This window comes from Fusarium keratoplasticum, chromosome 2, assembly GCF_025433545.1.
Source record: "Fusarium keratoplasticum isolate Fu6.1 chromosome 2, whole genome shotgun sequence".
In the NCBI taxonomy this organism is placed as follows: Eukaryota; Fungi; Ascomycota; class Sordariomycetes; order Hypocreales; family Nectriaceae; genus Fusarium; species Fusarium keratoplasticum.
Genome location: NC_070530.1, coordinates 2312868 through 2327362, shown reverse-complemented (window position 1 = coordinate 2327362; position 14495 = coordinate 2312868). Strand labels below are relative to the sequence as shown.

Here is a 14495-nt window from a genome sequence, read left to right as displayed (position 1 = left end):
ATCTTGCAAGGAAAGCGTAAATCTATTATTCAATTTACCATTTTCGGAAACTTTTCGAGATCGAGATCAGCAGAGCCAAGTCACGTTGTCCAATTGACTCATCGACCTGCCTGGGTTATATTTGTGATATGATACCATTGTTGCATTGAGCCAATCGAGTTACCTGTCCCACACGCACCTGGGAGATTTCGCGCGAAGTTCGCGGCTGGAAAAAAGGTTGCGATTGGTGCTGGGTTAACGTTACCCACTGTAAGCAGTAGTTGTCAAACGCAGGGTGTTGATCTGGAGTTGCCAGCGACCAGTTGTCTAACGATCCTCGAGAGTCGGAGTCATTCGCCGAGAGGGGTAGTTGAGAGGCGGTGTGTTTTTACCCTTGCGTTCACTGCAGGACTTGATGTAACTTGTGCAAGTTGGCTCATCATTCAAACAAGATAAAGATTCGACCTGGTCGTGCGTAAAAAGAATTTCCGAGGAACAGTACAGCACTACTTGGGGTCAATATGTTGCGCCTGAGCTGGGCAAGATCTCCTCACTTCATCCCGTGAAATACCTAACGACTCTATCACGGATTTCTGCTCTTGACAGACACACCGGCATGACTCGGTCCACACAGATTGACCGGGATTACGTCGTCACCGACAGAGGCGGCATCATCGAAAACACTCATGGCGTTCACGTTGCCGTAACTGATGTTGAAGGCAACATCCTCTTCGCTGTCGGAAATCCTTCTCGAATTACCCATGTGCGGTCCGCTGCAAAGCCTGCCCAAGCAGTGGCCGTTATTGAGACTGGAGGCTTTGAAAAGTCTGGCTTTGACGACGCTGATCTCGCTCTTATGTGCGCATCCCACAACAGCGAGGATTTCCATGTCACTCGTGCTAGAGGCATGCTCGCTAAGATCAAGGCTGGGGAAGAATATCTTCGATGCGGCGGTCACCCCTCAGTTCTTGAGGACTTGAACCGGGCTTGGATCAAGGCCGACTTTGAGCCCACTGGTATTCACAACAACTGCAGCGGCAAGCACGTTGCCATGATGGCTGGTGCCCAGGGTCTCGGTGCTGATATCTTGGATTATCACCTGCCAGACCATCCCATGCAGCTCCAGGTCAAGAAGGTTGTGGAGGAACTCTCTCTTGACCCTGAGAATGTTGAATGGGGCATTGACGGGTGTAATCTTCCTGCGCCGGCCTTTCCGCTTTTCTACATGGCACGCATGTATGCCCTCTTTGCAGACGCTGCCGACGAGGTTGAGAAAGATGCTTCATCGACGACTCAGAGAACTCGAAACCTCGCACGCACTTTCAACGCCATGACACGATATCCTGAACTTGTTGGAGGTACGGGACGGTTCTGTACTGAGCTCATGAGTAGCTACCAGGGACAATTGTTTGGCAAAGTCGGTGCTGATGCGTGCTATGGAGTGGGTATTCGTGAGTCTGAAGATACTCGACGTCTCGGTGCCAAGGGCGGGATTGGAATTTCCTTCAAGATCGAGGATGGCAACCTCGAGATTCTGTATGCGGTCGTGCCCGAGGTTCTTGAGCAGCTGAAGATTGGGACGCCAGAGGAAAGGAGCAAACTCGATGCTTTCCATTATCTGAAGAGGAGGAACAGCATGAATGTCGTGACCGGGTCGGTCTCTTTCAACTTTCAGCTTCATCCGCTTGAGTCGAAGTAGGTGGGCATTACCTCACCCGCCTGCGAGAACGACGAGTTGAAGCCATAGCCAGGCAGGAAGTAGAGTTTAGTTGACTATGTTTGGGGGTTTTGAAGAAAGTGAGTTGTCCCGAGTTGGACCTCAATCCGAAGGAGATAGCTGGGGTCGGTGCAGCATTATTCCATTCCGTGCCTCCAAGCCCAATCGCGTAATCATCGCGACATGTGCCTTCCCGTCGCGCTAATCTTGCTCCCACTTACAACTTCATTCTCTTCCTTCACTATGCGATCCAAGCTTTCAACGAGGCGGAAATCATGCAACGCGTGTGTGGCTTCGAAGCGACGCTGTGACCTTGGCCTGCCATGCTGTGGACGATGCATTTCCCGAGGAGTTAATTGCGTGTATCCGTGGGGAGCCCCCGAACCTAGTCGTTCATCCAACAATGAGAGTGGTGATAATTCGCTATCATTGGTTCCGGTCGACAATGCCTTCTTGGAGGCCAGTCTGCCATACCAAGATACATCTTGGATCGGAACTCCTGACGCTACCAACTACATGCTTTTCTCTACCAACTCTACACCTGCAATTCCTCCGCCGTTATCACCTGCCATGATGTCTCTTCTCAGCGATATTATTGGACATGGGGGAATTCTGTCACCGCTAGACCTAGGGATCACGTCTATAACAAACAGCAGTTCACAGCAAACGCCAATCATCGATGACCCCAACGAAGGAACCATCACAACAGGCAGCAGGTTTCAAGCCCGCACCGAGTATGCAGGAAGACGTCTCGCTGCACAAGCCTGCGCACTAGCAGAGGCTGGTCACACTGCCTTTATTCACCACACTCAAGTCGGGGCTTCTACTGTCCTTCAGGACGCTCTCGCCGCGAGTGCTTTACACGCCATGCGTAACCCGTCCAATGTGGCAATCGTAAAGACTGAGATTGCACGGCGAGCATCACTGTTGGTTGATGCAGTTGAAGCTGCTTTGGCCTGCGATCCTCCGATGGAACTTGATCTACTCCCTCCTGTGCAAGCACTGCTCATCTACCAATGCATACGGCTCTTTTCAACCAGCGACATCACCCAACAAGCTCAGGCAGAGCGTGATGGAGCTCGGCTATCAGCATGGGCGGATAAGTTGAGGCTAACAATCAGCCCGTTTGGACCAGTCAAGGAATGGGCAGACTGGATACGGCAGGAAAGCGTGAGACGGACGGTAGTGTTTGCCGAAACAATCTCGGGTGTATACACCTTTTTAAAGCTTGGTTGGGATTGCGAGGGGAAAGTATCCCAGCTTGGTTTCACGGCCCAGGCAGCTCTTTGGGAGGCCAGATCAGCGGCCGAGTGGCGGGAGATATGGAAGACGTCCAGACGGCTTGAGCTCACCATGTCCACCTTTGGTCATGACACACAAGGTGCCGACCCTGAAGACTTTGACGAGCTGGGCAGGGTTATTTGCGCCACCTATCGTGGTTTGGACGCCTTGGAGGAGTGGTTTGGTGGAGACAAGGCAACACTCAAGAGATGGGGGTTGAGGGAAGACAGATCGCTTCCGGCTTATTAGAGGACATCTGCATCAAGCGCAACTGTGCAAGCTATCGGCGGCCATTCACACTATTGCCTTGGGTGTTTCAAGGCCATGAACACCGATTCTCAGAAACTTCTCATCACTCTCGAGCCGCTCTCTAATCTCGCCCGAAGCGAGCTCTTCGACATCCCAACGGGCCCAGACGAACCGGCCATGCAAGAAGGCAGCCTCGTCAGAAGCGGCCCACACGGCAACAGAAGCAGGAAGGCTGACTTTGAGTGGAAAGTTAGCTCTCAGCTGAATTCCAGTTCACTGGGCATCCACTTACTATCGTCCCATGGGAGAGAGGTCTCGTCCAGTCCCAAAGACATGGCGCCTGGGGTCAGGAGCGCCCCAGGGTGGAAGCTCACGATCTGAATATCCGACACCTTCCATTCCCTGGCTATCTGCTGGAGCAGAAGAGTAGCCGAGTTCTTGGTGAGGGAGTAGCTTGGTGCGTATGACGCCGCCGGAAAGTCGTGGATGGCCGAGGTTGAAACATTGACGATGTACCTCTGAAGGTATTTGCGTTAATCGAAGCAATAAACTTGCGGAGAAAGGGCCTAGTTGTCAGGTATCTTACCTTGCCTGCTTGGCTTTTGGCATTCTGGTGCAGTCGCTCACAGAATTGATGGTATGACCGAACGTTGACCTCAAATTCCTGCCAGACTTTCTTCCAACCCAGGCTCTCGATAGGACCAAACTGACCAGTCATTGCGGCGTTCAACACAATGACGTCGACCTTGACTCCCTCTACCTCGAAAATTTCCCAGAGCTTATCAATGCCCTCAGAGTCGGCAAGCTGGCAGACCCTGCCCTCGAAGACAGTCCTGGAACCTTGGCTCTGCTTATTGAGCTGCTCCGCCGCCAAGCCAACCTTGGCATCGTCTCTACCTACAATAATGACCTTTTCTGCGCCAGCCTCGCCGAATGCACGGGCAATCGCAAAGCCAATGCCGCCGCTGCCGCCGGTGATGAGGACGGTCTTGCCAGCCTGGGACAGGGAGGGTTTGGTGGGGGAGATGGCAGGGTATGATTTCTTGTGGGAGGTTTTGGTAATGTCAAAGACACGGTAGCCGACGGGCTGCTGGTTGCTGGACATGCTGGGCGAGTGAAGAGATGGAAGAAGGGAGTTAAGTAGGGTGCAGATACTGTGAAAGTGGTTTGGAACTGGTGCTCCCTCTCAGCGCCAGAACCAGGACCTTTTATAGCTGAAATCCTCTACCAAGACATTGATTACGATATTCTGCAGTGGTAACATCAATCGCACGGTCTGTTGTGCACATTCCCCTGTTGGTTTGGCGTCTTTGCGGAATTCCGCAATGTCGGCCACCACTCGTCACGACACAGGCTCGCCATGTTTGGAGTGCGGAGACGGACAGCGGAAATCCGCAGTAGCTCGGGATAAATATCAAAGCGATATTGCTCTGCAGATATGTTTATTGTGGTTATGAAGGAGTCGGCGTACCTCAGTCAAGTCCGCCACGCATCCATTGCCAGAGATTTGCCTTTCATCAACCCGCAGAATCTAAACATCATTTGAGAACTAAGGTTTCTCAAGATACATAGATATCCTCCGTACTGATGTCATATCCGCTCTTTTGTGGTGTTTCCCTGGGGCCTCCCTTTTTCTTCAGGTCATCTACCAACATGAGAAGTTCCAAAGTGCACGAAGTTGAGGTGGCTCTGACCGTCGACGATACAGCACCTGTCGGTTATACCCCAGATTTTCTCTCGGCTAGAACAAACAAGAGAGTATGAAGCTTCATTAAGTATGACATGGAGGCGTCATCAAGTTCGCAGTGACAGACATGTCAAGAAGCGAAAGCGTGGCATCACTTCAGCCACAGCGTAACCCGCATTTCTTTCAACCTTGGGCGCTTCTCAACAAAATGACCAGTCTAAAGCGGGGGACTAGGTTAAAATGTCGCTCATTCCCCCTATTCACAACTGATAGCTGTCCAACTCAATCACTTACAACCCCTCGAGCATTCTGCCACCTTCCTCCCCCCCTTTATCTCATCTGTTAACCATCTTGAGAAACCTTTCAGCATGGCTTCAGGGTACGGTACGCCAGTCTGGTATCCTTTCCAGCCACTGGCTTACAATGACAGCGAGGACATGTTCAATTGGGAGATCAAGTCAGAACACATGCCAGAGATCTACATTGGCAACACGCATTCCTTGGAACCCTGGCGGATGGAACTTCGGTTCATTCTCGTTGATATCGAGCGGCAGCTTAGGGGTAGCGGTGGCATCAAGGAGTGGTCTTCCTACTATGTTCCGGATCTCGTGGGCCCTCAGATCAAATCCGTTGGCGACAGCTGGGTTCGCACTTTTACATTCTCCGAGTACGTGGAAAACGACTATGGAACACGGCTCACGGGAGACTGGCTCGTCACGGCAAAGGTGTGGAGCAACAACTGCGAGAGCCTGTACAACTTTGACGTGAGGCGTAATGCAGGCGTGAGCACACGTTATCGGTATGACGACTCGTCCATTCACCCCATCATCACAACACTCTAACAGTTTGACTACTGTAGTCTTTCAGGCCGGGAAAAGCTCATGAGTTCGTTTAACCAAACTCGGTGGCGGCACTTTTACCCAGTGGAGAGTCGACCAGCACGACAGGTCGAGGTAGACCCAATCAGCCTTTATTGCAACGACTTTATTCCTCGGACACTCGAACCTATGGGTCGTCCAGTCTATAATATCGATCAAGCAAGAGATGAGATGCTACACGGTCTCATGGATAACGATGCCAGATCCCTGTTCCCGGTCTGTTCTCAAAGTGAAAGAGGCCATGACAGAACTGAGGAGCATGCACAGGGTTCTGTACCTTTCTCTCGGAACCCACGCGTGGGTCTGAATGAATCCCTTGAAAGACTGAGTTTGGGTTGATTGATGGTGGTGATATTGCGCGGCATTGGGTTTGATGTTGATGTGGTGTTGCGAACCAGTCATCCTATAACTGGGCAATGGACTCCAGTTTTCAAGTATTTCTATTATCCTCTGCGAAACTACTATCCAATTTAAACTACAGTCCAATATAAACTACCCGATGTCGCTATCAAACGTCAAACGTCAAATGGGCCAGGCCATTGAAACACCTCGCTTTTCCCTCATACTTACTTGAAATATAAAATCCCCTCCCCATCAGCTCCTTGCTTAGCCTCCTCCTTGATCCCTTCAAGGGTTTCTCTAGCAGCCCGGACTGGCCCAATAAGCACATACTTGCCATCTGACTCGTCTTTTCGCGCCAGGAAAGGCGTTGGCATCCCAAAGAGAACAACGAGCTTGTCTCCAACCTGAGTTTCAAGAGGGCACAGACCGGTAAAGCCCGTGTCAGTTGTGAAGATGAAGCCCTGGAAATGTTCATCCGGCCATAAGTCTGAGCGTTTTCCAAGTTGGGTCTTCATCTCTCGCCAAGCTTCATCAATACTGCTGTCTTTCCATTCTGGCATTTTCCTCAGTCGCTTCTCTATCGTAGGTGCGGTCAGGTCAGCTCGAAATTCCAACCTTCCGAGATCCAGCAGGTGATAGTCGGTTTTGGTCAGCGTGCTTTTGAATAGTTTCAAAAAATCCCAAACATCGGTGTCAAACGCCGGCAGGCTATCGGCTTCATGTGCGATCTTTGAAAGGCCCAACCACAAGTTGGGACTTGCGCTCCAGTTCTCCAGTTCAGCCTCGGTGGTAGGCAACGGACGTTCGGGCTCAGTATCAGCTAGGATTCGAGAGAGAGTTTCAAAGCTGTTGGCATCATGACGTCCCAATTGAGACCAGGAGGCGGTACTTGAATCCTGCGATGGTACTGTCATGTCCTTGCCCTTCCAGTTCAGACCCATCATCTCAGTCACTGTACCGCAATCGATACCACGAATGCCTAGAATAGCCCCTTCAGCCCAGCATTCAAGCTCTCCTAGGCTCAGCAAGGGAGAGCTATCCCAAATTCGAGACCATTTATCTCGTTCGCGGTTGGTAGAGAAGTCAGGAACCCAGGAAGGGAGGGTTGCGTCGGCTGTGGTGGGAAAGTAGTTGTACATTTCGGTCCATCCCTCAATACAAAGAAGGTATGCTGCCATCCGGATGTTGACTGCTCGCATCGATTGGTGGTAGTCGGGCAAAAAGCAAGCCCGAAAGGGGTCCATCGTGAGAGAATGTAGCCCGAATAATCTATCCCGTGGTTCCGTGGCGTGGTAAAACTGAGTGTCTTTCAGGAGCTCCGAAACCTTATGCATTGCTGGGGCGGGCTGTTGTCGCCAATGAAAGAGCTGTTGTCTCGATCGCAAGATATGTAAGCCCTGGATCACGGAACCAGCCCCCCTCCAAACTGGCAAGACAGAGTCGCCCATTTGAGGATTGCCATCTGAGATTTGGACAGAGCAGTACAAATCTTGGAGTAGTTTGTCTCTGAGGACTCCAAACCCATACCAAAGCCAGCTAGCACTGAACTGGCGATGGCCGTACACGAACGTTGGGCTCGCATCTGCATATGCAAACTCCTGGATGATCCAGATCCGTGACCACCAAGGCATCTGAAGTAGCTGCCAAAACTGATCTAGCACTCTCAGCAAGTCCGCTTTCTCCAGAACTTGATCTATAGCGATGTCGTCGTTGATGTCCTGAATGAAGGTGAACAATATCGAAAGGTCCCCATCCCCTTCACCAAGGAAGACGGTTAGGCTCTGGGCTTGCTGATAGATCTCCGACATCATTTCGACCTGGGAAGTTCTCTCAGACAGGTCTTGCTGGTTGATACAGATCGCATCTACCCACAGCCTGAGTGGTTCATTCTCGTCTCGGATGTAGCGAATAGCGCTGTCCAGATTCTTCCGAATCTTCACGCACTTCCCATTCACCGAGATTGACTTGGTCGGCGGATCATTGCCCCAAACGTATGATAGAGCCGTGTACCCTTCCCCGTTGGCAGGCCACGCACGCATTCGACACTTTATATCGGCATTGAAGGTCCCCGGTTCGATTTCAAGGATGCGAATTTCGCCCACTAGTGGGGACAAGTAGAAGTATATATTGGGAAGATGTGATGATTGAAGGGCTACCCGATCCTCTATTCCGTTGCCGCTTGGATCGGACCAAGGTTCCCTTTCCTTGGTTAGTTGTAAAAGCAGGATGCGGCGATGAATGCTGTACACACCAATCAATGTGTTTATCATCAGCATCGCTGAGGAAGCGAAACAAGTTCATCGTAACCTGTCGATTTTTCGGCAACCACGCTGTAGATAGGATCTTTTGGGGGTGGCGTAAGAAATTCACCCAAAGCTTCCGTGCATTCACCATGAAGGCGGCGCCGACTAACGCCCCGACAACGCCGGCTCCAATCATGGCATTTCTCCATCTTCCGTGTACGAATAGATGGCCACAGGCCATGGCAGACGCGAGAACGAAAGAATAAGAGCCATAGAGTATGCTCTCGGCAAAGTCGTGGCGAATATTCTGCAAGGCGAAAGTAGCCTCCAAGGTCTGGGAATGGATTTGAAGAATGCGATCGTGTGTTAGGTGTTCTCGAAGCCAGGCGGATCTGGCTCTCGCAGAGCCACCCAGAGACATGGTTGTGGCTCTTTGTTTTTATAGCTTAAGGATAGAAAGGTCTCCTGGCTTAGTTATCCCATCAAGGGCCGGGGCTTAAGGATAGAAAGTTTGCCTCATAGCTGTGGTAGAGTTCTAGGAAGGGAAAAAAGGAAAGAGGGGGAATCAGGCTCTGCTGAGTTGTCTTGCTTGGGTAAGCCCTCCCAAATATGCAATATCGAAAAGATCGAGCTGGTATGATATGATACGCCCAGGGGATTAAGTAAGCGATATATAAGTCGTCTCTTCATTAGAAGGGGGGTATTATTGATTCAGGTAAAACTATCACAAACAACTTCAACAACTGTTCCCTGCTACAATACTGGGCAATCAACTCTAGGCAGTTGATAGTGAATTAGGTACTTCAATTATGTTCTCTACTCAGCATAAAGCTCTTGCAAATAAATGTAGTCTCGGGAAAACAGACGGGCAAACGTCAAAACCATATGCTACGCAAGGAGAAGACTCTCTTCTCCGTCATCGCCAATGAACAACATAGCCTCATCAGAGAAGCCATCATCAAAGAGTGGGGATTTCCGTAGAGATGAAGAACTCAGGTAAGGGGTCAAAGGAGAGACCTTCACTCAAGTATTTACACCCTTACTTGAGAAGCTGGGCTGATCATTAGAAGTTCATGGAGGCCTCAACTCGCTCATTAGTGAGCCACTGAGCGAGATGGCTAAAAGTCAACCAATTAGTGCCAGACCAAGACATATCGGTTGAGGCTGTGACCGAGCGAGGCGGAGGCTTGACCTATGTCAAAGCTGAATCTGGTTATCTTGGGCGTCAGCATTTTTGTTTTACAGTCATAGAGATACAAGCTATTTTGAGCTGGAGTTCTCCGGCGAGAACTGAAAGCGTTGTATGTAGTCATGACTATAAGGGATGCTGCTGAACCCAGTTCTGGGTTCGCTACCAAGCCAGCTGTTGAGTACCTGGTTGGTTGGGACAAAAAAGAGGAACACGGGTGGGCTTCTAGTTTGATTGAGTAAACATTGGCAAGCATTGAGGCAGTGCAGCCTAAGATAAGACGAAGTAATCAAGCTTTTGTGTACCAATGTCTGCTAGCCCTGGCCATCGACCGGTTGGAAGTTGTCCTAGGGATTGGTCATATCGATTGATGAGTGCCCAATGTCCCTAGCTTTGCGAATATGACAAATTCGGGGATTTCTAGATGACTTTAATACTTGGTGATTGTTCACGAAGTAAGGCGAAATAATCCAGACTGACAAACCGCCAGTTTTGGCCCACAGAACCAGCGTCAGGAGGCCCGTTGCAGACATAGCATCACCCGTGCCACTTTCATTCAGATACATTTAGCCAACGGCATACACTCACTCGAGCAGCATGGCACGCCGGTCAAGAAATAAACACTGAGACACCGGAACGGCAGACGGTGTCAACTAACTTATCCACAATTTAATAAAAAAGTTAATATAAATATAATGAAATATTAAGAAATATATCATAATAATAATAATACTTTAGAGCTCTCTTCTCTATTTTTCTTTTCTTTTATTAACCATCCTTACCTAGAGATGGATAAGCTAATATGTTTGTGTTGGTGTCTCGTTTTTTTACGTAGGTGCGTGCCTTGCTAAAGCAAACTCAGCCCCAGATCGATAGTCCAGTCGCGCTAAGCCGCCTATAGTTCGCCGCGCGGCCGTCTTCTATATGAGGTAAGTCAATCTGCACGTCTTCAATATATAGGCTTCTAGACTCCAGCTCTCGTGGATCAAGCCGTGTGTGATGGTCAGCTGAAGACAGGCAGCCCGCAATAGTGCCGCTTCTCTTACCCCATTTAGCTACTCTACGCTCAACATTTACCTGGAAATGATAGGCTGGATTTTTCTGCATGAACCGCAAGAGTTGCCACTGTTTAAAGTTAAGAGCGAGAGGTCGCGCTTTTACAGTAAGGAGCAAGTTCCCGCTTCTTTCGCACTCTCAGCCAAAGCAAACATCAACTTTCTGTGCCACTACCATCCAGCCTGAACTACTGAAATCACCAAACCAGCAACATGGGCCAGGCCATTACAACAGTTCGCTCTGCCATCAAGTTGGCCGACGAAGAGGCAAGGGCAAAGGCGGAGCAAGACCTCGACGTGCTTAATCAGTTGTGCAGTTCGAGTCTGAACGAGTTTGAAGCAAAGCTTGAAGCGTAAGTACTTAGATCCTTCCCAGCAAGACGACAGAAAAGCGCTCAACCCTCGCAGCAAGTTCCTGAATCAAGATGCGGCTCAAAAAGTAGATGTGCCTGGCATCCGAGCCCTTCGGAAGACGAGGTACCACAAGTTGATAGTCAAAGATGAGGTATGCGATCAACCATACGATCCTTTCAATAAAATCCTAATGGAAGGTCAAGCCCAGCAAGAGCATCGGTGATGCCATCGATGAATTCTTCAGCACCGGGACTGGGGGGTCCAATACTGGAGACGCTGTCAAGGAGGGCTTCAAGGTTCGTTCATATTCATGTCCCTTGGACGTACGCGCAAATCACTCACTAGCTTGGCAGAAAGTCGTCACCTCTGCTCTAGGGCCTTTTATGGAAAGGACCGACGTCGGCCAGCACAAAGAGGAGAAGTATTTCATCTACGTAATGCACAACGCGGTTATACGCCTCGATGTAATGGTATGCTAAATGTTTTTCTGCAACAAACGAGTACGAATGCTCACAAACGTTAGCTATGGCGCTGGAACTTTGCCGGCAAGGGCTTCAGTGATAAATACGAAAGCGCCTTGGGATGTGAGTCTTTCCTTTACGCGTATTAGGCTACATAACTAACTCTTCTAGATCTCGTTTGCACATCCGTAGTCGATGTATCCGCGTTGAAGACGAGTGAATTTCTCTTTTTGATCAGCGAGTACGCTGGTGAGTCAACATGCCGCTGTCCAATCTCATTAACGCCATACTGAGGATCGCAGGTGATGAAGAAGAAGATGTCATCAAGTATACTCAGAAGATGCAGCAAATCTATGACGCCGCCCGTCGAATGAAACTGAACCAGGCTTCCAGGGAGAGACGGGATGACGAGTAACATGAGATTGGGGCTTGATAGGCAAGCAGTGGTCAAGCATGGAGCAGGAACATGTGTGCCTAGCAAGGGGAATCTAGAACCATTGTGAGAGCATCTTGATCAGTACGCCGATATTGATCTGATGTTTTGATTGTTACCATGTCTGGGGGTATTCGCGTAAATTTCAGATGAACCGACTATTGAAACAATACCGGCGCCACCACGCAGCAAGTCAGGCCTATTGTTCAAACTTCGTATACAAGATAAAAGGGTTCCATAGAAGGAATTATTCCTTGCAAGTAGACTAGTACAGGTAGTAAATAGCCTTTCGTACGTGGTCTTCGCCCATGTCCAGACCCTTGTCAGCCAGGATACGCATAGCGCAATGTCACCATGTCGGCCCGTCTATGTATGTGCCCATGTGGCTCTACTTACCCTTTGCAGAATGTGAAACTCCTAGTAGAAGGGGGCGACAATAGTTGCCTGACTGAGTTAAGCCTGTCTCATTGAATACAACCTAGTTTGAAAACACTCACTATCAATACTGACAGTGAATCAAAAATAGTTCCATAAAGACAATTGAGTGAAATCATAAATGAATAGGCATGCTTGATACGAATACTATTTGCATCTCTTCGTTCTCATATATTATGGAACCTCACAAGTTCCTCGCTCAAGACTCTGACTTGGGCTCCGGCTTGGGCTGGTTCAGAATAACATCAATAACCTTGTGGTCGTCATAAGTAGCAACAGTCCTCTCGCACAGGGTTTCAATACGCTCCTTGCTCTGCAGGCCATCCGGGCAGATGAGCCAGATGACGTTTGTCATGAAGGAGCGTCTGTACTCGATCATGACCTCGGGGTCGTTGTGGCGGTCAAACTTAGGCCCGCCGAGACTGTGCAGTGTCTCGAGGTAGTGGTCGAGGATCTCCATCTCGTGAGCTCGTCGGTCCTCGACGCTTAGCATGGCCGTCATGTGGTAGACAACGTCATGGAAGCAGGAGCCGAAGTGGAAGGCAGACCAATCCAAGAAGCCGATTTTACCATCAGCTGTGAAGTAGATGTTGCCAATGTGCGTGTCTCCGTGGAGAAGAGTCCTGAACCGGGGGTTACGCTCGGCGTAGTAACGGTCAAGAGCCTCGTTACACCGTGTCCCATCCATGAGGTACTCGGGCAGCTGAGGACGGCCAGGCCTGCGGACGACTTCATCCCAGGGCACGCACATGAACTTCATGGCTGGGTCATAGTTATTCCAGATCCCTATCTCCACGTTAGACATCTAATCAGGACAGAAGAAAGGGGGGGTTCTTACAGGGGTGATCGTCCTGGCTCTGACCCCAGTACTGCGCGTGAAGACCAGCCAGCTGCTCAACACCATTCTTGACCTGCTCGACCGAGTACGCCGCGACCTCTGGGGGAAAGGTGCAACCCTCACTCGCTAGGTCATTCATGATGGCGATGCCCTGTTTCTCACTCGTGCCGCTCCACCATCCCTTGGGGAAGAGCATGTGGTGAACCGACGGCGCAACCTTTGTGAAGAAGTCGGCCTCGCGCTGGGCAAGGCTGACGGTCCAAGGCTGGGCCTCGATCATCTTGGGGTCGAAGACGCCCTTGACACAGACATGCGTCGGCCTCTCCTCGCTGCTCTCATGCTCGTACGTGATGGTGTAGAACAGCTTGGATGCCGTGCCCCAGATGTTGCGCGTGTTCTCCACAGATTTGACCTCGTGGCCGAGCTTGGCCCCGAACCATTCGGCCGTGAGGTCCGAAGGAAGGGTGGGGAGCTGCTCGTTCTCTGTTGTAGACATACTGTGCGTGTTTTCTTTTTTCTGGTGGTGTTTCGTTGATGGATGGGATGAAGGTGACAGCGACCGAGAATTAGCGAGCAGCTTCCAAACCAAATTCTTGTCTATTTAAACACATATCTCGCTTGGGGCATGATCAGCTTGTATCCCGGTTTGGAGCTAGGAGCAGATAATAAAACTCGAGACCATGATCCAATGCTGACCACGAAACAATGCGTCGTAGTTGATGCAACCAGCCAAACTCCACCGGCAAAAGGGGGTTGGGAGTCTCGCGCACTGTGACGACTTTCTAACATGACTCAACCCATGTAGCCTCCACAATGTGTAAGACGAACGTGTGGATATCAAGGCGTTGACGAGCCTATGGGGGGATCCTATGCGGGCTCGCCTGCTGGGTAGTTGTCAAACCATTGCGTGGTAAATGCAGGCACGAGACCACAGCATTGCTCTCCCAATGAGAAGCGATCCTAGTGCCCAGGATGCGGTTTCAATGCAACCTGGACCCTAGTTACCAATGCCGTGGTCCGCATAGCAAGGGTCCTACGACTTGTCAGACCACTCAAGGGGCTCTCAGGTAGCATTCGGTAGTTTCATCGCCCACCGACTACTCTTCCCACAGGGGCGAATCCCAATCTCGCATTTCCTGCCTGTTGTCTGCATTCGCCTATTCTCGCCTAAGTGTGTTGTTCATGCGGCTGTCGCCAAGGGAGTCCCAAGCCATGAGCCGACCACATTGTCGGGTGTGCCAAACATGTTTGGCCAACAGCCGCAATGAACAGCAACATATCATGGCGTTTCTTGTAGCTTTCCATTGGCCCGAAACTCTTGGCAGTCCGTCCGGTAGTTAAGAGGGAATACCAA

At 50.3% G+C, this 14495-nt stretch overlaps 6 protein-coding genes across 6 annotated transcripts; 3 read left to right on the top strand and 3 right to left on the bottom strand.

Moving 5' to 3' along the window:
* Positions 1 to 595: 595 nt before the first annotated feature.
* Positions 596 to 1678, top strand: NCS57_00264200 (uncharacterized protein; the record flags this gene model as incomplete). The annotated part of the gene is made up of 1 exon (XM_053052667.1): positions 596 to 1678. The coding sequence occupies one exon, from the start codon at positions 596 to 598 to the stop codon at positions 1676 to 1678; it is 1083 nt and encodes a 360-aa protein (XP_052917913.1).
* A 588-nt stretch (positions 1679 to 2266) lies between these two features.
* NCS57_00264100 (uncharacterized protein) lies at positions 2267 to 3226 on the top strand (the record flags this gene model as incomplete). Its single annotated transcript, XM_053052666.1, has 1 exon — positions 2267 to 3226. The coding sequence occupies one exon, from the start codon at positions 2267 to 2269 to the stop codon at positions 3224 to 3226; it is 960 nt and encodes a 319-aa protein (XP_052917912.1).
* A 45-nt stretch (positions 3227 to 3271) lies between these two features.
* Positions 3272 to 4331, bottom strand: NCS57_00264000 (uncharacterized protein; the record flags this gene model as incomplete). The annotated part of the gene is made up of 3 exons (XM_053052665.1): positions 3272 to 3462; positions 3519 to 3744; positions 3813 to 4331. 3 exons carry the CDS (start codon positions 4329 to 4331, stop codon positions 3272 to 3274), a joined length of 936 nt encoding a protein of 311 aa, XP_052917911.1.
* A 2026-nt stretch (positions 4332 to 6357) lies between these two features.
* Positions 6358 to 7491, bottom strand: NCS57_00263900 (HET domain-containing protein; the record flags this gene model as incomplete). The annotated part of the gene is made up of 1 exon (XM_053052664.1): positions 6358 to 7491. Exon 1 carries the CDS (start codon positions 7465 to 7467, stop codon positions 6358 to 6360), a length of 1110 nt encoding a protein of 369 aa, XP_052917910.1. The 5' UTR covers positions 7468 to 7491.
* Positions 7492 to 10833: 3342 nt separating this feature from the next.
* Positions 10834 to 11850, top strand: NCS57_00263800 (uncharacterized protein; the record flags this gene model as incomplete). Its single annotated transcript, XM_053052663.1, has 7 exons — positions 10834 to 10973; positions 11029 to 11125; positions 11172 to 11270; positions 11328 to 11444; positions 11498 to 11558; positions 11607 to 11684; positions 11738 to 11850. The coding sequence occupies 7 exons, from the start codon at positions 10834 to 10836 to the stop codon at positions 11848 to 11850; spliced, it is 705 nt and encodes a 234-aa protein (XP_052917909.1).
* Positions 11851 to 12502: 652 nt separating this feature from the next.
* Positions 12503 to 13637, bottom strand: NCS57_00263700 (uncharacterized protein; the record flags this gene model as incomplete). The annotated part of the gene is made up of 2 exons (XM_053052662.1): positions 12503 to 13089; positions 13142 to 13637. 2 exons carry the CDS (start codon positions 13635 to 13637, stop codon positions 12503 to 12505), a joined length of 1083 nt encoding a protein of 360 aa, XP_052917908.1.
* Positions 13638 to 14495: the final 858 nt, after the last annotated feature.